We start from the raw sequence: 22,191 nt of genomic DNA on the forward strand, positions 1-22,191 counted from the left end.
TAATTTCTTCAGTGTTTCTGGAAATGAATGCTAATTTTGGAGCCAACAGACAAAATTTGCTACAATTTTCAGTTTTTACTAAAAAAAATTTACTATTTTTGTCCCAATCTTCTGAAAGAAAGGGCAGACTATAAACTGGACTATTTTGTGAATTTGTGATGAAAAGAGGAAACTGGTGAAAAAGATGAAAATTATCCTAATAAATTATATAAATTATAAATTATCCTAATTCATGCATGAATAATTTGGGGAACTGATCACATTTCCGTGAAAAATGGTTAAACATAAAACACAACCCAAATACATTAAACATGTATATTGTGCACTTGTTTTTTTTATTACAAAAATATGAATACAATTATTGAAATTTACATCAATGATTTCCCAATAATTTGAGGTACCATAGTGATAAACTAACTGCTGGTAATTTGATGTGTCATCATTCTTCAGGCTTGAGCCTTTTGTCAGAAAATACAAATAATTGAAGAAAATTCAGACTGCATGCATTTTATCAAGATCATTGTCATATTTTTTTTACGGAAACAAATATGAAAATAACAATTACGTTAATTAAGCACAAGTCAATGATTAGATTTTTAATAATCGTATGTATTGTTGAAATCCCGGTAAATAACATCGTTGTGCAGGTCAAAGGTTAATGACAATGTCAAAATTTCCACATTTTCAAAATCTAAATGCTACCAGTCAGTCATTTTGTATTAGATCCTGTATTTAAATGACATTGTATATATCAAGTTAAACAAAAAATCTCTGTATGTATGTGATCTGTATTGGTAAAAATTTGCCGTCAGTCAGCCATCTTGAATCAGACTGGGCTACTGTAAATGACTAATTTTCACTGGGTTTATATTTCACTGATTTGCCATTTCAAGCATATTCTTTGGGTTTTAAATTCACGGTTTTATCATTTAGATAATGTCTTCTATGCTAAATTTTACATATTCACTGGGTTTTAATTTATCGCATTTTCCAGTCAGCGAAATAAGCCAAATTAAAACCCAGTGAATAATTAACCCCTTTACAGTATTTGATATACTGGTAACTGTGAATTGAGGGAGAGGCAAGGAGGTGAATCAAAGCTCACTGAATAAACATCTAGGTACAAATTCTAAAACTCTTCAAACCTCAAATGTAGGATGTGGTAACAAACGTTTCACTAAATTTGCGAATACTTTGGTATTCCTATATGAAATGTTTTTTTTTTTTTTCAAAATCAGTGTTCAGTACTTTGATTTTGTCCATTGTAAATCAGTTTTTTCAAAGAGAAATTTCAAATACGAAGTAATTCACAATTTCTAGACTACAAGGGAAACAACACAAGTTCATTATTGAGAACCTCCAATAATAAGTACTGGTTCCTATACTATATTTTACACAATGTCACCATGCATACTGGAAGCGATGGAAAATAATTGTTCTAAAACTGACATTTTTTTAAAATTAGATATAGATTAGACGATAATATTTTCTAATTAAATAATCCATGATACTTAGTAGACTATCAATATTTGTTACAAAAATTACAACAAACACTCAATGATGTGCTCAAATGTGCAAAATTCAAATATGGTTTGAGCTGTTTTAAAATTATACATCAAACTGACAATATTCTTGAAAATGTGACTGATAGAAAACAAGGATAAAAAATTTTTTTTAAAGTAGCATACCATATTAGCCCGTTTTGCACTAAAGTCAACTTCAGGCACCAACTACAACTTAACTTTTGAAAATAGTTCCATTTATAGTCTGCTTGTCCTCCACATAAAATGTTGCATAAATGGTCAATTTTTTTATCAAAATCCACAAGTAATGTAACATTTTATCTGTTAAAAAGATTGAATTCAGTGAAATTGACAAAATTTACTCAAATTTTGGTAAAAAAAAAATTTGGTGCTCAAAGGGTTAAAGATGTTCGATAAGAGATTAATAATAGAGGTAATAATACAGATAATGAGCTTTTTATAGCAAAAATCCAAAAATAAACAGGAGTCACTGTACTAATTTTTGAGAAAATCATATTACCTGTACATAGTATTACACAGGCTCTATGAGGAAAAATTACACTTTCAAAAAAAAAAAAAAAAAAATTGAATCTGTAATAAGTATATTTGGAGTAATTTCCTGAAAAATGTTGTTATTGTTTTGCAGTTATATGTAGTTATACTCAATACCTACAAGGAGGAAAAAACAAGGAAGAAATAAATCCTCCAAAATACATATAAAAATATTTCTGAAATATATAATACAGTTTTTCCGGGTTGACATTATACTCATACTTGTACACGCCTTTATATATTTCTGGTGCACATTGCAGAAGTTAAATTGTACCATACATCCTCAACCAATAGCATGATTCGGTTCATAAATCAATCATACTTGATATTCCTGGTAGAAGTAACTTCTCTTTTGTAATGGTATGTAGTAAAACTTTTCTTATTAATAAAAGCATGGTAGTAAAAGCTAGAAAACATGTACAACATTCCTACACCATAAAGAAAGCCATAAATACAAAAACCGTGGTAAATATACCCAAAAGTATGGTGAACAAGTCCCAGCAAAAACTGAATAATTTGCATCTGCGTCATGTTTCTTTTCCAAGCTGGTGCACGTGATGGATCGTATGCAGTCTGGGCATAGTAGGCATACAGGACAACGTGGACAACCGAGTTTAAACCGACTACAAAAGCGATAGCAGGCCACGGAGTGTAGCGGTGACAAAAGTCGGTCAACAATAACATACTTGAATGATGGAATACATGGAGGAATGATATCTGTCTTCGTCGATGTCGGAGAATCATAAAAACGGTGTCCAATAGCTCAATGTTTTTAGTGATCCAGTAAACATAGAAGAAGTGATACAGTGTTGATGATGATGCTTTTAGGAATACGGACTTTGATTCAAGTATTCCATATAACATACCTGCTGCTGTGTATAGATTAATAACACTACAGGTTACATTGTGTAATATCAGTATCTGCAAGGAAAAAATTAGGTTTGGTTTTAATATCTTGCTGGATTTATAATTACACAACTTTCGTTGTGCAAGAGGTTGTATGTCAGAAAAGTAAGCAAATAAAATTAGTCATACACAAATCAAAATGTTTTATTATACTGAAAAAAGTAAAAATTCACTTTGAACAATTTTGGCTAGATTTTGTTCACTGTTTTGAAAACAATACATTCAATGTAAAATTATTTAATCAATGAGTTTTAATTTAGAACATATAAGGTTTCAGAAAAACAAACGAAAAAATAAACCATGTTAAAATTAAGCTTTATTAAACAATAAATGTATACGAATGAAGTAAATAGTGTGTAATTATTTTAGCTTTTTAGGTCAGTTAGGTGGCCCCTGGTAAGACAGTGACAGATCAGTTAGGTGGCCCCTGGTAAGACAGTGACAGGTCAGTTAGGTAGCCCCTGGTAAAACAGTGACAGGTCAGTTAGGTGGCCCCTGGTAAAACAGTGACAGGTCAGTTAGGTGGCCCCTGGTAAGACAGTGACAGGTCAGTTAGGCGGCCCCAGGTAAGACAGTGACAGGTCAGTTAGATGGCACCTGGTAAGACAATGACAGGTCAGTTAGATGACACCTGGTAAGACAGTGACAGGTCAGTTAGATGGCACCTGGTAAGACAATGACAGGTCAGTTAGATGACACCTGGTAAGACAGTGACAGGTCAGTTAGGTGACCCTGGTAAGAGAGTGACAGGTCAGTTAGGTGGCTCCTGGTAAGACAGTAAAAGGTCAGTTAGGTGGCCCCTGGTAAAACAGTGACAGGTCAGTTAAGTGGCCCCTGGTAAAACAGTGACAGGTCAGTTAGGTGGCCCCTGGTAAGACAGTGACAGGTCAGTTAGGTGGCCCCCTGGTAAGACAGTGACAGGTCAGTTAGATGGCACCTGGTAAGACAATGACAGGCCAGTTAGATGACACCTGGTAAGGCAATGACAGGTCAGTTGGATGACACCTGGTAAGACAGTGACAAGTCAGTTAGGTGGCCCCTGGTAAGACAGTGACAGGTCAGTTAGGTGGCCCCTGGTAAGACAGTGACAGGTCAGTTAGGTGGCCCCTGGTAAGACAATGAAAGGTCAGTTAGGTGACCCCTGGTAAGATAGTGAAAGGTGAGTTAGATGACACCTGGTAAGACAGTGACAGGTGAGTTAGATGACACCTGGTAAGACAGTGACAGGTCAGTTAGACGACACCTGGTAAGACAGTGAAAGGTAAGTTAGATAGGAACTGGTAAGACAGTGAAAGGTGAGTTAGATGGCACCTGGTAAGACAGTGACAGGTCAGTTAGGTGACACCTGGTAAGACAGTGACAGGTCAGTTAGATGGCACCTGGCAAGACAGTGACAGGTCAGTTAGGTGACACCTGGTAAGACAGTGACAGGTCAGTTAGATGACACCTGGTATGACAGTGACAGGTCAGTTAGATGACACCTGGTAAGACAGTGACAGGTCAATTAGGTGGCCCCTGGTAAGACAGTGACAGGTCAGTTAGGTGACACCTGGTAAGACAGTGACAGGTCAGTTAGATGACACCTGGTAAGACAGTGACAGGTCAGTTAGATGACACCTGGTAAGACAGTGACAGGTCAGTTAGGTGGCCCCTGGTAAGACAGTGACAGGTCAGTTAGGTGACACCTGGTAAGACAGTGACAGGTCAGTTAGATGACACCTGGTAAGACAGTGACAGGTCAGTTAGGTGGCCCCTGGTAAGACAGTGACAGGTCAGTTAGATGGCCCCTGGTAAAACAGTGACAGGTCCGGTTAGGTGGCCTCTGGTAAAACAGTGACAGGTCAGTTAGGTGGCCCCTGGTAAGACAGTGACAGGTCAGTTAGGTGGCCCCTGGTAAGACAGTGACAGGTCAGTTAGATGGCACCTGGTAAGACAGTGACAAGTCAGTTAGATGGCACCTGGTAAGAATGACAGGTCAGTTAGGTGGCCCCTGGTAAGACAATGGAAGGTCAGTTAGGTGGCCCCTGGTAAGATAGTGACAGGTTAGTTAGATGCAGTGTTCTCCACAAGGGGTTTTAGGTGGGCGGCCCGCCCATCAAGTTGTACGGCCGCCTAGTAACTCTCAACACCCGCCCACCAACGTGCATCCAGCTGAAATTATTTGTAAAAAAGCTTGCATTGTTCTTCCCAAGCCTAAACAAAAGAGTAGTTGCCCAACCCTTTATTTTGCTATTGTTTCACGAGTCCAAACATAAACAATGACCACTGGAAGTCTGCAAGCAGTTATCGAGTGTATTCATGGCAATGTGTCAATCGCCTGAATTCATTGTCGCCCGACATTGTTGCCACTTATTGCTCACGATACGCAACTACAGTGGTTTCAATTTACAGCTGTATTGTTAATAATCGTCTTCCGATCACGAAAGAAAGAAGTAAATACGAACGAAATGTATATACACAAAAAGTAAACAAATATATTAGCAGATTGCATGTAAACTCGAACAAAAATTAAAATTCTAGCCGTATTTACAACGTTCGCTCGATTTTCATCATGAAAACAGCATGGAGAAGGCAAACTGGTGACCTTTTGGCCTACCCCATTCAACGACCGTCGGCCACCCACCGCTGTTGGCGCTGTAACGATTTAGTATCTAAGTTGCATAGGGGAACAACGCATTCTGGGTGTTCGTGTACTGAATTCGGAAAGCGGTAATAAACATCAAACATGGCTGCCGGATTAGTTTACCGCGAGTATTTGTAATTGAATAATATTTTAGTTATCTTTTCCACGTACTTTTTTCAATTTATCCATTTTTTATGTCTAATCTTTCGAGAACATAGCAGATTCTTTTATTTTGCCGATTGCTAGCATTTTTTCTTGAATTCCAAAAACAACGTGTGAAAACCCAACGTATTGTGACCGTACATGCGTAAATGCCGTCTGTCGGCACGGGTGAGTACTGATGCCACAAATAAAAAATGTTATGAGTTTTATTTTGACAAATCGTTCGTTTGGGCGTTGGGGACAAATCACCTTGTATATTTTTTACATTAATGTTTTGTACTTGCTCTTGGTTACTCGAATTGCATTTCATGAACGCAGAATAATTTGCGAACGTATAAATCACCGATTTCAAACTTTTTGCATTTTGTAAATATTAATAGTGACCAATCTGTATTTTAAATAATTGTAACATGTTTCAATTAAATTAAAAAGAGAATAGTAAATAACTTAGTGTGTATTGCAGTTCATGACATAAATGCTAGAACGCTGTATGTAAATGATATGCAAATTAATATGCAAATTTATGCTAATTAGGCCGCCCACCAGCTATTTTAGATTGTGGAGAACACTGAGATGGCACCTGGTAAGACAGTGAAAGGTGAGTTAGATGACACCTGGGATAAGACAGTGACATGCCAGTTAGATGACACCTGGTAAGACAGTGACAGGTCAGTTAGATGGCCCCTGCTAAGATAGTGACAGGTTAGTTAGATGGCACCTGGTAAGACAGTGACAGGTCAGTTAGATGACACCTGGTAAGACAGTGACAGGTCAGTTAGATGGCACCTGGTAAGACAGTGACAGGTCAGTTAGATGGCACCTGGTAAGAATGACAGGTCAGTTAGGTGGCCCCTGGTAAGACAATGACAGGTCAGTTAGGTGGCCCCTGGTAAGATAGTGACAGGTTAGTTAGATGGCACCTGGTAAGACAGTGAAAGGTGAGTTAGATGACACCTGGGATAAGACAGTGACATGCCAGTTAGATGACACCTGGTAAGACAGTGACAGGTCAGTTAGATGACACCTGGTAAGACAGTGAAAGGTAAGTTAGATGGCACCTGGTAAGACAGTGACAGGTCAGTTAGATGACACCTGGTAAGACAGTGACAGGTCAGTTAGGTTACACCTGGTAAGACAGTGACAGGTCAGTTAGATGACACCTGGTAAGACAGTGACAGGTCAGTTAGGTGGCCCCTGGTAAGACAGTGACAGGTCAGTTAGGTGGCCCCTGGTAAGACAGTGACAGGTCAGTTAGGTGGCCCCTGGTAAGACAATGAAAGGTCAGTTAGGTGACCCCTGGTAAGATAGTGAAAGGTGAGTTAGATGACACCTGGTAAGGCAGTGACAGGTGAGTTAGATGACACCTGGTAAGACAGTGACAGGTCAGTTAGACGACACCTGGTAAGACAGTGAAAGGTAAGTTAGATGGCACCTGGTAAGACAGTGAAAGGTGAGTTAGATGGCACCTGGTAAGACAGTGACAGGTCAGTTAGGTGACACCTGGTAAGACAGTGACAGGTCAGTTAGATGGCACCTGGTAAGACAGTGACAGGTCAGTTAGGTTACACCTGGTAAGACAGTGACAGGTCAGTTAGATGGCACCTGGTAAGACAATGACAGGTCAGTTAGATGACACCTGGTAAGACAGTGACAGGTCAGTTAGATGACACCTGGGGTAAGACAGTGACATGCCAGTTAGATGACACCTGGTAAGACAGTGACAGGTCAGTTAGATGGCACCTGGTAAGACAATGGCAGGTCAGTTAGGTTACACCTGGTAAGACAGTGACAGGTCAGTTAGATGACACCTGGTAAAACAGTGACAGGTCCGGTTAGGTGGCCTCTGGTAAAACAGTGACAGATCAGTTAGGTGGCCCCTGGTAAGACAGTGACAGGTCAGTTAGGTGGCCCCTGGTAAGACAGTGACAGGTCAGTTAGATGGCACCTGGTAAGACAATGACAGGTCAGTTAGATGACACCTGGTAAGACAGTGACAGGTCAGTTAGATGACACCTGGGGTAAGACAGTGACATGCCAGTTAGATGACACCTGGTAAGACAGTGACAGGTCAGTTAGATGACACCTGGTAAGACAATGACAGGTCAGTTAGATGGCACCTGGTAAAACAGTGAAAGGTCAGTTAGGTGGCACCTGGTAAAACAGTGAAAGGTAAGTTAGATGACACCTGGTAAGACAGTGAAAGGTCAGTTAGATGGCACCTGGTAAGACAGTGACAGGTCAGTCAGATGGCACCTGGTAAGACAATGACAGGTCAGTTAGGTGGCCCCTGATAAGACAATGAAAGGTCAGTTAGGTGGCCCCTGCTAAGATAGTGACAGGTTAGTTAGATGGCACCTGGTAAGACAGTGACAGGTCAGTTAGATGACACCTGGTAAGACAGTGACAGGTCAGTTAGATGGCACCTGGTAAGACAGTGACAGGTCAGTTAGATGGCACCTGGTAAGAATGACAGGTCAGTTAGGTGGCCCCTGGTAAGACAATGACAGGTCAGTTAGGTGGCCCCCGGTAAGATAGTGACAGGTTAGTTAGATGGCACCTGGTAAGACAGTGAAAGGTGAGTTAGATGACACCTGGGATAAGACAGTGACATGCCAGTTAGATGACACCTGGTAAGACAGTGACAGGTCAGTTAGATGACACCTGGTAAGACAGTGAAAGGTAAGTTAGATGGCACCTGGTAAGACAGTGACAGGTCAGTTAGATGACACCTGGTAAGACAGTGACAGGTCAGTTAGGTTACACCTGGTAAGACAGTGACAGGTCAGTTAGATGACACCTGGTAAGACAGTGACAGGTCAGTTAGGTGGCCCCTGGTAAGACAGTGACAGGTCAGTTAGGTGGCCCCTGGTAAGACAGTGACAGGTCAGTTAGATGACACCTGGGGTAAGACAGTGACATGCCAGTTAGATGACACCTGGTAAGACAGTGACAGGTCAGTTAGATGACACCTGGTAAGACAATGACAGGTCAGTTAGATGGCACCTGGTAAAACAGTGAAAGGTCAGTTAGATGGCACCTGGTAAAACAGTGAAAGGTAAGTTAGATGACACCTGGTAAGACAGTGAAAGGTCAGTTAGATGGCACCTGGTAAGACAGTGACAGGTCAGTCAGATGGCACCTGGTAAGACAATGACAGGTCAGTTAGGTGGCCCCTGATAAGACAATGAAAGGTCAGTTAGGTGGCCCCTGCTAAGATAGTGACAGGTTAGTTAGATGGCACCTGGTAAGACAGTGACAGGTCAGTTAGATGACACCTGGTAAGACAGTGACAGGTCAGTTAGATGGCACCTGGTAAGACAGTGACAGGTCAGTTAGATGGCACCTGGTAAGAATGACAGGTCAGTTAGGTGGCCCCTGGTAAGACAATGACAGGTCAGTTAGGTGGCCCCTGGTAAGATAGTGACAGGTTAGTTAGATGGCACCTGGTAAGACAGTGAAAGGTGAGTTAGATGACACCTGGGATAAGACAGTGACATGCCAGTTAGATGACACCTGGTAAGACAGTGACAGGTCAGTTAGATGACACCTGGTAAGACAGTGAAAGGTAAGTTAGATGGCACCTGGTAAGACAGTGACAGGTCAGTTAGATGACACCTGGTAAGACAGTGACAGGTCAGTTAGGTTACACCTGGTAAGACAGTGACAGGTCAGTTAGATGACACCTGGTAAGACAGTGACAGGTCAGTTAGGTGGCCCCTGGTAAGACAGTGACAGGTCAGTTAGGTGGCCCCTGGTAAGACAGTGACAGGTCAGTTAGGTGGCCCCTGGTAAGACAATGAAAGGTCAGTTAGGTGACCCCTGGTAAGATAGTGAAAGGTGAGTTAGATGACACCTGGTAAGGCAGTGACAGGTGAGTTAGATGACACCTGGTAAGACAGTGACAGGTCAGTTAGACGACACCTGGTAAGACAGTGAAAGGTAAGTTAGATGGCACCTGGTAAGACAGTGAAAGGTGAGTTAGATGGCACCTGGTAAGACAGTGACAGGTCAGTTAGGTGACACCTGGTAAGACAGTGACAGGTCAGTTAGATGGCACCTGGTAAGACAGTGACAGGTCAGTTAGGTTACACCTGGTAAGACAGTGACAGGTCAGTTAGATGGCACCTGGTAAGACAATGACAGGTCAGTTAGATGACACCTGGTAAGACAGTGACAGGTCAGTTAGATGACACCTGGGGTAAGACAGTGACATGCCAGTTAGATGACACCTGGTAAGACAGTGACAGGTCAGTTAGATGGCACCTGGTAAGACAATGGCAGGTCAGTTAGGTTACACCTGGTAAGACAGTGACAGGTCAGTTAGATGACACCTGGTAAAACAGTGACAGGTCCGGTTAGGTGGCCTCTGGTAAAACAGTGACAGATCAGTTAGGTGGCCCCTGGTAAGACAGTGACAGGTCAGTTAGGTGGCCCCTGGTAAGACAGTGACAGGTCAGTTAGATGGCACCTGGTAAGACAATGACAGGTCAGTTAGATGACACCTGGTAAGACAGTGACAGGTCAGTTAGATGACACCTGGGGTAAGACAGTGACATGCCAGTTAGATGACACCTGGTAAGACAGTGACAGGTCAGTTAGATGACACCAGGTAAGACAATGACAGGTCAGTTAGATGGCACCTGGTAAAACAGTGAAAGGTCAGTTAGGTGGCACCTGGTAAAACAGTGAAAGGTAAGTTAGATGACACCTGGTAAGACAGTGAAAGGTCAGTTAGATGGCACCTGGTAAGACAGTGACAGGTCAGTCAGATGGCACCTGGTAAGACAATGACAGGTCAGTTAGGTGGCCCCTGATAAGACAATGAAAGGTCAGTTAGGTGGCCCCTGCTAAGATAGTGACAGGTTAGTTAGATGGCACCTGGTAAGACAGTGACAGGTCAGTTAGATGACACCTGGTAAGACAGTGACAGGTCAGTTAGATGGCACCTGGTAAGACAGTGACAGGTCAGTTAGATGGCACCTGGTAAGAATGACAGGTCAGTTAGGTGGCCCCTGGTAAGACAATGACAGGTCAGTTAGGTGGCCCCCGGTAAGATAGTGACAGGTTAGTTAGATGGCACCTGGTAAGACAGTGAAAGGTGAGTTAGATGACACCTGGGATAAGACAGTGACATGCCAGTTAGATGACACCTGGTAAGACAGTGACAGGTCAGTTAGATGACACCTGGTAAGACAGTGAAAGGTAAGTTAGATGGCACCTGGTAAGACAGTGACAGGTCAGTTAGATGACACCTGGTAAGACAGTGACAGGTCAGTTAGGTTACACCTGGTAAGACAGTGACAGGTCAGTTAGATGACACCTGGTAAGACAGTGACAGGTCAGTTAGGTGGCCCCTGGTAAGACAGTGACAGGTCAGTTAGGTGGCCCCTGGTAAGACAGTGACAGGTCAGTTAGATGGCACCTGGTAAGACAATGACAGGTCAGTTAGATGACACCTGGTAAGACAGTGACAGGTCAGTTAGATGACACCTGGGGTAAGACAGTGACATGCCAGTTAGATGACACCTGGTAAGACAGTGACAGGTCAGTTAGATGACACCTGGTAAGACAATGACAGGTCAGTTAGATGGCACCTGGTAAAACAGTGAAAGGTCAGTTAGGTGGCACCTGGTAAAACAGTGAAAGGTAAGTTAGATGACACCTGGTAAGACAGTGAAAGGTCAGTTAGATGGCACCTGGTAAGACAGTGACAGGTCAGTCAGATGGCACCTGGTAAGACAATGACAGGTCAGTTAGGTGGCCCCTGATAAGACAATGAAAGGTCAGTTAGGTGGCCCCTGCTAAGATAGTGACAGGTTAGTTAGATGGCACCTGGTAAGACAGTGACAGGTCAGTTAGATGACACCTGGTAAGACAGTGACAGGTCAGTTAGATGGCACCTGGTAAGACAGTGACAGGTCAGTTAGATGGCACCTGGTAAGAATGACAGGTCAGTTAGGTGGCCCCTGGTAAGACAATGACAGGTCAGTTAGGTGGCCCCCGGTAAGATAGTGACAGGTTAGTTAGATGGCACCTGGTAAGACAGTGAAAGGTGAGTTAGATGACACCTGGGATAAGACAGTGACATGCCAGTTAGATGACACCTGGTAAGACAGTGACAGGTCAGTTAGATGACACCTGGTAAGACAGTGAAAGGTAAGTTAGATGGCACCTGGTAAGACAGTGACAGGTCAGTTAGATGACACCTGGTAAGACAGTGACAGGTCAGTTAGGTTACACCTGGTAAGACAGTGACAGGTCAGTTAGATGACACCTGGTAAGACAGTGACAGGTCAGTTAGGTGGCCCCTGGTAAGACAGTGACAGGTCAGTTAGGTGGCCCCTGGTAAGACAGTGACAGGTCAGTTAGATGACACCTGGGGTAAGACAGTGACATGCCAGTTAGATGACACCTGGTAAGACAGTGACAGGTCAGTTAGATGACACCTGGTAAGACAATGACAGGTCAGTTAGATGGCACCTGGTAAAACAGTGAAAGGTCAGTTAGATGGCACCTGGTAAAACAGTGAAAGGTAAGTTAGATGACACCTGGTAAGACAGTGAAAGGTCAGTTAGATGGCACCTGGTAAGACAGTGACAGGTCAGTCAGATGGCACCTGGTAAGACAATGACAGGTCAGTTAGGTGGCCCCTGATAAGACAATGAAAGGTCAGTTAGGTGGCCCCTGCTAAGATAGTGACAGGTTAGTTAGATGGCACCTGGTAAGACAGTGACAGGTCAGTTAGATGACACCTGGTAAGACAGTGACAGGTCAGTTAGATGGCACCTGGTAAGACAGTGACAGGTCAGTTAGATGGCACCTGGTAAGAATGACAGGTCAGTTAGGTGGCCCCTGGTAAGACAATGACAGGTCAGTTAGGTGGCCCCTGGTAAGATAGTGACAGGTTAGTTAGATGGCACCTGGTAAGACAGTGAAAGGTGAGTTAGATGACACCTGGGATAAGACAGTGACATGCCAGTTAGATGACACCTGGTAAGACAGTGACAGGTCAGTTAGATGACACCTGGTAAGACAGTGAAAGGTAAGTTAGATGGCACCTGGTAAGACAGTGACAGGTCAGTTAGATGACACCTGGTAAGACAGTGACAGGTCAGTTAGGTTACACCTGGTAAGACAGTGACAGGTCAGTTAGATGACACCTGGTAAGACAGTGACAGGTCAGTTAGGTGGCCCCTGGTAAGACAGTGACAGGTCAGTTAGGTGGCCCCTGGTAAGACAGTGACAGGTCAGTTAGGTGGCCCCTGGTAAGACAATGAAAGGTCAGTTAGGTGACCCCTGGTAAGATAGTGAAAGGTGAGTTAGATGACACCTGGTAAGGCAGTGACAGGTGAGTTAGATGACACCTGGTAAGACAGTGACAGGTCAGTTAGACGACACCTGGTAAGACAGTGAAAGGTAAGTTAGATGGCACCTGGTAAGACAGTGAAAGGTGAGTTAGATGGCACCTGGTAAGACAGTGACAGGTCAGTTAGGTGACACCTGGTAAGACAGTGACAGGTCAGTTAGATGGCACCTGGTAAGACAGTGACAGGTCAGTTAGGTTACACCTGGTAAGACAGTGACAGGTCAGTTAGATGGCACCTGGTAAGACAATGACAGGTCAGTTAGATGACACCTGGTAAGACAGTGACAGGTCAGTTAGATGACACCTGGGGTAAGACAGTGACATGCCAGTTAGATGACACCTGGTAAGACAGTGACAGGTCAGTTAGATGGCACCTGGTAAGACAATGGCAGGTCAGTTAGGTTACACCTGGTAAGACAGTGACAGGTCAGTTAGATGACACCTGGTAAAACAGTGACAGGTCCGGTTAGGTGGCCTCTGGTAAAACAGTGACAGATCAGTTAGGTGGCCCCTGGTAAGACAGTGACAGGTCAGTTAGGTGGCCCCTGGTAAGACAGTGACAGGTCAGTTAGATGGCACCTGGTAAGACAATGACAGGTCAGTTAGATGACACCTGGTAAGACAGTGACAGGTCAGTTAGATGACACCTGGGGTAAGACAGTGACATGCCAGTTAGATGACACCTGGTAAGACAGTGACAGGTCAGTTAGATGACACCAGGTAAGACAATGACAGGTCAGTTAGATGGCACCTGGTAAAACAGTGAAAGGTCAGTTAGGTGGCACCTGGTAAAACAGTGAAAGGTAAGTTAGATGACACCTGGTAAGACAGTGAAAGGTCAGTTAGATGGCACCTGGTAAGACAGTGACAGGTCAGTCAGATGGCACCTGGTAAGACAATGACAGGTCAGTTAGGTGGCCCCTGATAAGACAATGAAAGGTCAGTTAGGTGGCCCCTGCTAAGATAGTGACAGGTTAGTTAGATGGCACCTGGTAAGACAGTGACAGGTCAGTTAGATGACACCTGGTAAGACAGTGACAGGTCAGTTAGATGGCACCTGGTAAGACAGTGACAGGTCAGTTAGATGGCACCTGGTAAGAATGACAGGTCAGTTAGGTGGCCCCTGGTAAGACAATGACAGGTCAGTTAGGTGGCCCCCGGTAAGATAGTGACAGGTTAGTTAGATGGCACCTGGTAAGACAGTGAAAGGTGAGTTAGATGACACCTGGGATAAGACAGTGACATGCCAGTTAGATGACACCTGGTAAGACAGTGACAGGTCAGTTAGATGACACCTGGTAAGACAGTGAAAGGTAAGTTAGATGGCACCTGGTAAGACAGTGACAGGTCAGTTAGATGACACCTGGTAAGACAGTGACAGGTCAGTTAGGTTACACCTGGTAAGACAGTGACAGGTCAGTTAGATGACACCTGGTAAGACAGTGACAGGTCAGTTAGGTGGCCCCTGGTAAGACAGTGACAGGTCAGTTAGGTGGCCCCTGGTAAGACAGTGACAGGTCAGTTAGATGACACCTGGGGTAAGACAGTGACATGCCAGTTAGATGACACCTGGTAAGACAGTGACAGGTCAGTTAGATGACACCTGGTAAGACAATGACAGGTCAGTTAGATGGCACCTGGTAAAACAGTGAAAGGTCAGTTAGATGGCACCTGGTAAAACAGTGAAAGGTAAGTTAGATGACACCTGGTAAGACAGTGAAAGGTCAGTTAGATGGCACCTGGTAAGACAGTGACAGGTCAGTCAGATGGCACCTGGTAAGACAATGACAGGTCAGTTAGGTGGCCCCTGATAAGACAATGAAAGGTCAGTTAGGTGGCCCCTGCTAAGATAGTGACAGGTTAGTTAGATGGCACCTGGTAAGACAGTGACAGGTCAGTTAGATGACACCTGGTAAGACAGTGACAGGTCAGTTAGATGGCACCTGGTAAGACAGTGACAGGTCAGTTAGATGGCACCTGGTAAGAATGACAGGTCAGTTAGGTGGCCCCTGGTAAGACAATGACAGGTCAGTTAGGTGGCCCCTGGTAAGATAGTGACAGGTTAGTTAGATGGCACCTGGTAAGACAGTGAAAGGTGAGTTAGATGACACCTGGGATAAGACAGTGACATGCCAGTTAGATGACACCTGGTAAGACAGTGACAGGTCAGTTAGATGACACCTGGTAAGACAGTGAAAGGTAAGTTAGATGGCACCTGGTAAGACAGTGACAGGTCAGTTAGATGACACCTGGTAAGACAGTGACAGGTCAGTTAGGTTACACCTGGTAAGACAGTGACAGGTCAGTTAGATGACACCTGGTAAGACAGTGACAGGTCAGTTAGGTGGCCCCTGGTAAGACAGTGACAGGTCAGTTAGGTGGCCCCTGGTAAGACAGTGACAGGTCAGTTAGGTGGCCCCTGGTAAGACAATGAAAGGTCAGTTAGGTGACCCCTGGTAAGATAGTGAAAGGTGAGTTAGATGACACCTGGTAAGGCAGTGACAGGTGAGTTAGATGACACCTGGTAAGACAGTGACAGGTCAGTTAGACGACACCTGGTAAGACAGTGAAAGGTAAGTTAGATGGCACCTGGTAAGACAGTGAAAGGTGAGTTAGATGGCACCTGGTAAGACAGTGACAGGTCAGTTAGGTGACACCTGGTAAGACAGTGACAGGTCAGTTAGATGGCACCTGGCAAGACAGTGACAGGTCAGTTAGGTGACACCTGGTAAGACAGTGACAGGTCAGTTAGATGACACCTGGTATGACAGTGACAGGTCAGTTAGATGACACCTGGTAAGACAGTGACAGGTCAGTTAGGTGGCCCCTGGTAAGACAGTGACAGGTCAGTTAGGTGACACCTGGTAAGACAGTGACAGGTCAGTTAGATGACACCTGGTAAGACAGTGACAGGTCAGTTAGATGACACCTGGTAAGACAGTGACAGGTCAGTTAGGTGGCCCCTGGTAAGACAGTGACAGGTCAGTTAGGTGACACCTGGTAAGACAGTGACAGGTCAGTTAGATGACACCTGGTAAGACAGTGACAGGTCAGTTAGGTGGCCCCTGGTAAGACAGTGACAGGTCAGTTAGATGGCCCCTGGTAAAACAGTGACAGGTCCGGTTAGGTGGCCTCTGGTAAAACAGTGACAGGTCAGTTAGGTGGCCCCTGGTAAGACAGTGACAGGTCAGTTAGGTGGCCCCTGGTAAGACAGTGACAGGTCAGTTAGATGGCACCTGGTAAGACAGTGACAGGTCAGTTAGATGGCACCTGGTAAGAATGACAGGTCAGTTAGGTGGCCCCTGGTAAGACAATGAAAGGCCAGTTAGGTGGCCCCTGGTAAGATAGTGACAGGTTAGTTAGATGGCACCTGGTAAGACAGTGAAAGGTGAGTTAGATGACACCTGGGATAAGACAGTGACATGCCAGTTAGATGACACCTGGTAAGACAATGACAGGTCAGTTAGATGACACCTGGTAAGACAGTGAAGGTAAGTTAGATGGCACCTGGTAAGACAGTGACAGGTCAGTTAGATGACACCTGGTAAGATAGTGACAGGTCAGTTAGATGACACCTGGTAAGACAGTGACAGGTCAGTTAGATGACACCTGGTAAGACAGTGACAGGTCAGTTAGGTGGCCCCTGGTAAGACAGTGACAGGTCAGTTAGGTGGCCCCTGGTAAGACAGTGACAGGTCAGTTAGGTGGCCCCTGGTAAGACAATGAAAGGTCAGTTAGGTGACCCCTGGTAAGATAGTGAAAGGTGAGTTAGATGACACCTGGTAAGACAGTGACAGGTGAGTTAGATGACACCTGGTAAGACAGTGACAGGTCAGTTAGACGACACCTGGTAAGACAGTGAAAGGTAAGTTAGATGGCACCTGGTAAGACAGTGAAAGGTGAGTTAGATGGCACCTGCTAAGACAGTGACAGGTCAGTTAGGTGACACCTGGTAAGACAGTGACAGGTCAGTTAGATGGCACCTGGCAAGACAGTGACAGGTCAGTTAGGTGACACCTGGTAAGACAGTGACAGGTCAGTTAGATGACACCTGGTAAGACAGTGACAGGTCAGTTAGATGACACCTGGTAAGACAGTGACAGGTCAGTTAGGTGGCCCCTGGTAAGACAGTGACAGGTCAGTTAGGTGACACCTGGTAAGACAGTGACAGGTCAGTTAGATGACACCTGGTAAGACAGTGACAGGTCAGTTAGATGACACCTGGTAAGACAGTGACAGGTCAGTTAGGTGGCCCCTGGTAAGACAGTGACAGGTCAGTTAGGTAACACCTAGTAAGACAGTGACAGGTCAGTTAGATGACACCTGGTAAGACAGTGACAGGTCAGTTAGGTGGCCCCTGGTAAGACAGTGACAGGTCAGTTAGATGGCCCCTGGTAAAACAGTGACAGGTCCGGTTAGGTGGCCTCTGGTAAAACAGTGACAGATCAGTTAGGTGGCCCCTGGTAAGACAGTGACAGGTCAGTTAGGTGGCCCCTGGTAAGACAGTGACAGGTCAGTTAGATGGCACCTGGTAAGACAATGACAGGTCAGTTAGATGACACCTGGTAAGACAGTGACAGGTCAGTTAGATGACACCTGGGGTAAGACAGTGACATGCCAGTTAGATTGCACCTGGTAAGACAGTGACAGGTCAGTTAGATGGCACCTGGTAAGACAGTGACAGGTCAGTTAGATGACACCTGGTAAGACAGTGACAGGTCAGTTAGATGGCACCTGGTAAGACATTGACAGGTCAGTTAGGTGACACCTGGTAAAACAGTGACAGGTCAGTTAGATGACACCTGGTAAGACAGTGAAAGGTGAGTTAGATGGCACCTGGTAAGACAGTGAAAGGTGAGTTAGATGGCACCTGGTAAGACAATGACAGGTCAGTTAGATGGCACCTGGTAAGAAATGGCTGTGTGAAAACTGGGAGAGGGTGGAGGCTGCAGAAAATTAGTTCACACTAACGTAATACTTTTTACATTACAGTCATGGTACCCCCCTCTTCAGAGTTTTCAAATGCAGCTTAGAAGGTTGAGAAATAATATGAGTATTATATAATAGTTAATAAAGAATAATAATTTTTGATTTCCAACAACTGATGATATAAAATGAAAAGGAAATGAAGATTAAATCCATAAATTATATCATACTTACTGGGCGAAGAGACAGTGGTTTTGTGTATTTTTGGTAAAACTTGGATCCCCATATCATAACGAGATATAATACAAATACAGGGGTAGACGGAAGACTGAGAAATGTAGAAAACACTTGATAAACTGTGAACACTTTCATGGTTGATTCCAATAGGATGAAGTCCAGATTATATCTGCAACAACAAAATAAGAATAATCAAAGCAATGGTATATAACCATATTGTCTATTAATTAAGCCAGAATAAAAATCTGTTTCTCATATCAATGTAATTTTTAAAAGAGGGAGTTCTTTTTTTAATTTTGTTTTTGACATTCTTTATTAGAAAAAAAAAGGTAGATGCAACTAATGCTGTAATTTTGAGTAGCATGGATTAGGCTAAACTTGTTGCTATTGGTGATGATGTTCTAAAAACTGGTTTTGTTTTTGACAGATGTTTCTCCCCGGCTTCAGAAAAGCATATTTTAATTTTAGATTGGTTTATGATAGGGTAAATTATTGTTATTAAACATAGTAAACTTAAAGGGAACCTCAATCCAAACAACATAATGACCCCTAAAGAAAAAGCTCCACAAATGTAGGAGAATGCAATTTACACTTTTGTTATATCAGTTTTCATTCTCTAGATATTCAACTTTTCATCGTTATTATGTAGTCAGCCATCTTGATTCTCAAGCAAAGGATTATGGGTAAAGTATGACATCATAGAATCTGTTGTCAGAAATTGAGAAAATTATTTCATCTATAACATGAGAAATACTGATGCGAATTAGTTCAAATTTTCGTTGTGCATATTACTCATGTATATAATTATAGTAATGGAAATTGGAATTTTACAAATACACATAAAGTGAAGATATTGTTAAAAACGTTAAAAAAACAAAAATCAATATTTTAGTTGTGAAATATAGAATGTCACTTTTTTGTCCCCTTTTTGTGCTCAACATGTGATATATCACCTTTATAACCTACTCACGTTGGTAAATTGTATACAATATAAGGAAATTTTAGCATTTGGTAGAAAAACATAAAAATAAATATTTTCAGTTCTGTTTCCATGACAACTATTTTATAAGCATGGATGGCACCAGTACATGTATGTTACCAATTTCTAAACTTTCAGCCAATTTAAAGTTCAACTTTTGAAGTTATAGATGAAATCATTTTCTCAATTTTTGACAACAGATTCTATGATGTCATACTTTACCCATAATCCTTTGCTTGATAATCAAGATGGCTGACTACATAATACTGATGAAAAGTGGAATATCTAGAGAATGAAAAGTGATACAACAAAACTGTGAATTGCATTCTCCTACATTTGTGGAGCTTTTTCTTTAAGGGTCATTATGTTGTTTGGATTGAGGTTCCCTTTAAGTAAATAGGGTTGGTGTATGCACTAATCTGCTCTATTCATAGCACATATGTTTAAATATATGACAGTTGTGTAATTATGTTAAATTTGTTTTCAGTATAAATTTGGTTAATTGCTGCACATATATATAGATTTGCCTGTTCAGTTTTCTCTGTTGTAGTTACCAGTATATAGCGCCACCTAGTGGCAACAGATTCTTAGTCTGCTTCAGTATTTTTGTTTTCCCAGCTGTTTTATATTTTTCAACCCTCCCCCACCACTTCCCCATTTCCTTTTTTTTCATTTCCCATACACCTTTTCTGAATTGTAACACTTTTAACAGCTTTGTGAATTTAGTCAGTTTCAGTAATATCTTACTTCCCTATTGTAGTTTGGGGTACTTTGAGGCCTATGTTCAGGCTTAGTTTTTATTAAAGTACCTCCTTTCTGCTAAACAATATGTGTGATTCAGTTATCGTTTCTCTAGCATATTGTAGCAATTACGACCAAAATAATGAACCAGTATGGAATTAAAGTAAATGACTAAGCAATTTGATCTATTACTTTCTTGTTTTATCTTATTGGAGGCGGGTGCTAGACATCTTGACCATTTTTCATTGGACAACTCGACCCAGTATCCCAAGCCATCTCGACCCACCTCTATTTCAGACGAATCGTCGCCCCGACCTGATCTCAAGTGTCGTACTTTTCCCAGTGCGCGTAGACCACAGTGTTTGTTTCACTGATTTATTATTCTTTGCTGCTTTCGCTGTTCATTTCACAGCACGTGACCCCTGAAAGTGATGTCATTTTTGGATTGATCCATTGCGCTTGAGATTGGTTCGACCATGTTGTCTGTGTTCAATGTTTCGAATCAATAGATGTCGTTCATTCAAACACAGCATTCTTATGCAGCACGATACACAAGATCGCGGGAATTTTAAGTTATCAAGGGCAACATTATCAACGTTGAACTAGATAGAGGTTTCGCGTCGCCACACTGAGATAGGGTCGGGTCGATGCAGTGGGTCGAGATGCCCAGGGTGTCTGGGTCGAGATGTCCAATTTGGGTCTAAGTGTCTTGGGTCCAGATGTCTAGAGATCTTGGAGGCTCAGACTGAGCCCATGCATACTTTGTAGCAAATCTGTTGGTGTAATGCCAGTAGTACACATAAATGCATGAAGTAGCTAATTTGGTGTTTTGAATAGAAAGAATGAACAAAGTCCAGGGACAAAGTTCACTTTCTCCTCAGCAGGATTGACCACAGACGTTCGGTACCTTACAACAAATAAGTAGATAGATATGTCTAGGGAATGGGAACACAGCCACCAGGTATTAAACGATAAACCATGAGATCATTGCAGGGCGGCATTTCTATGAGCTTGATGATCGAAGGATAACACGAAATACTGTTATAGAAATGATTAAAAAACGCCCCAAATTATCGCATAAATCGTAGAAGCGGTAATTTTCACAATCCCCCTAGGGACTGTCCAGCAAGACTTCGGTAGCTATCCGCATTCAACATAACAAGTACCTGTGTTTGTTTTCGCCCTGGCATCAGAATACAGCGTCAAAATCATTGGTGATTTGAAACTGAAAGCGAACAAATGCCAGAGTTAGCGGAGATTCATACTCACATTTGTTTCTTCGCTGTGATCGGAATGGTACTGTATGTTTATAATACTTTAACGAGCACCAGTAAAATTACGACGAACTGGCTACTAAACTTTCCACTTTCCACTTTCGAGTAATTACATGTAAATATCACGTTCTCGTAAACAGCGCCATCTACCAGCATTGAATCCTGGGAAACAGCCACGTTGCGCGCATGCTCAAACTTTGTGCTCTCTTGAACGAGAGAAAATGGCCAAGTATCTTCGAGGATTTTTGGGCCCACAGAGTCCATCAGCACAACCAACCGGAGCCGATACGGTCAGTATACACACTTTATTAATTGTAGTTCATAACCAAGCAACAACGTGACTAAATTTAAATGCTTGCTCGCAATCGAGCTAGTATTATGTCGAAACAGGAAGTCGATTTCTGATACAATACTAATCTACAGTACGGCCCACTCGACGTTTCCGGTTTTAGTTTACCTGTCCCGTTTAGACACGTGTAAATAAACGATTCTGCAGTATGGATAACTTTATTTATGATTTTGGTTGCATTTATATTCTGTTGACGTTGAAAACCATGCACACTAACGAACTGTGATGTTGGTAGTCGAGTTGATGACGTTGATGTGACAAGTCAATAAATATTATTACGTAATTTCGACTTTAAGCTGCTGCATATTAGGCACATAGAAATAATGAAACTGATAAAGACTTGTGTTATAATGATTATGTACTTAAGCAAAATGTTTTCATTAAAATATAAGGATAGAAGGAAATTTCAGAAGTCCACAATTTAAATTGATCAAAATACCAATGTAACTAGCTGAATCTTAGAACTAGAAGAATGATTTCATTTATGTGTTCTATAGTGTTAAAACATACATATTTGTCATCTGTGAACGATAAAAATAACTGCCATATGTTA

General features: G+C 42.8%; 2 protein-coding genes across 2 annotated transcripts in view; one reads left to right on the plus strand and one right to left on the minus strand.

Moving 5' to 3' along the window:
• Positions 1-314: 314 nt before the first annotated feature.
• On the minus strand, positions 315-21,453 carry LOC100367881 (very long chain fatty acid elongase 5-like). The gene is made up of 3 exons (XM_085493939.1): positions 21,285-21,453; positions 18,293-18,464; positions 315-2,996 (listed from the first exon to the last, which is right to left on the minus strand). The coding sequence occupies exons 2-3, from the start codon at positions 18,428-18,430 to the stop codon at positions 2,388-2,390; spliced, it is 747 nt and encodes a 248-aa protein (XP_085350065.1). The 5' UTR covers positions 18,431-18,464; positions 21,285-21,453; the 3' UTR covers positions 315-2,387.
• The window catches only part of LOC100368033 (general vesicular transport factor p115-like), a 40,567-nt gene continuing 39,828 nt past the window's right edge, over positions 21,453-22,191 (plus strand). The window contains exon 1 of the mRNA XM_085493938.1: positions 21,453-21,579. Coding sequence (XP_085350064.1) covers positions 21,511-21,579 — 69 coding nt within the window. The 5' untranslated portion in view covers positions 21,453-21,510. The remainder of the gene's footprint in view (positions 21,580-22,191) is intronic.

This window comes from Saccoglossus kowalevskii, chromosome 19 (assembly GCF_978046115.1).
Source record: "Saccoglossus kowalevskii chromosome 19, keSacKowa6.1, whole genome shotgun sequence".
NCBI lineage: Eukaryota > Metazoa > Hemichordata > Enteropneusta > Harrimaniidae > Saccoglossus > Saccoglossus kowalevskii.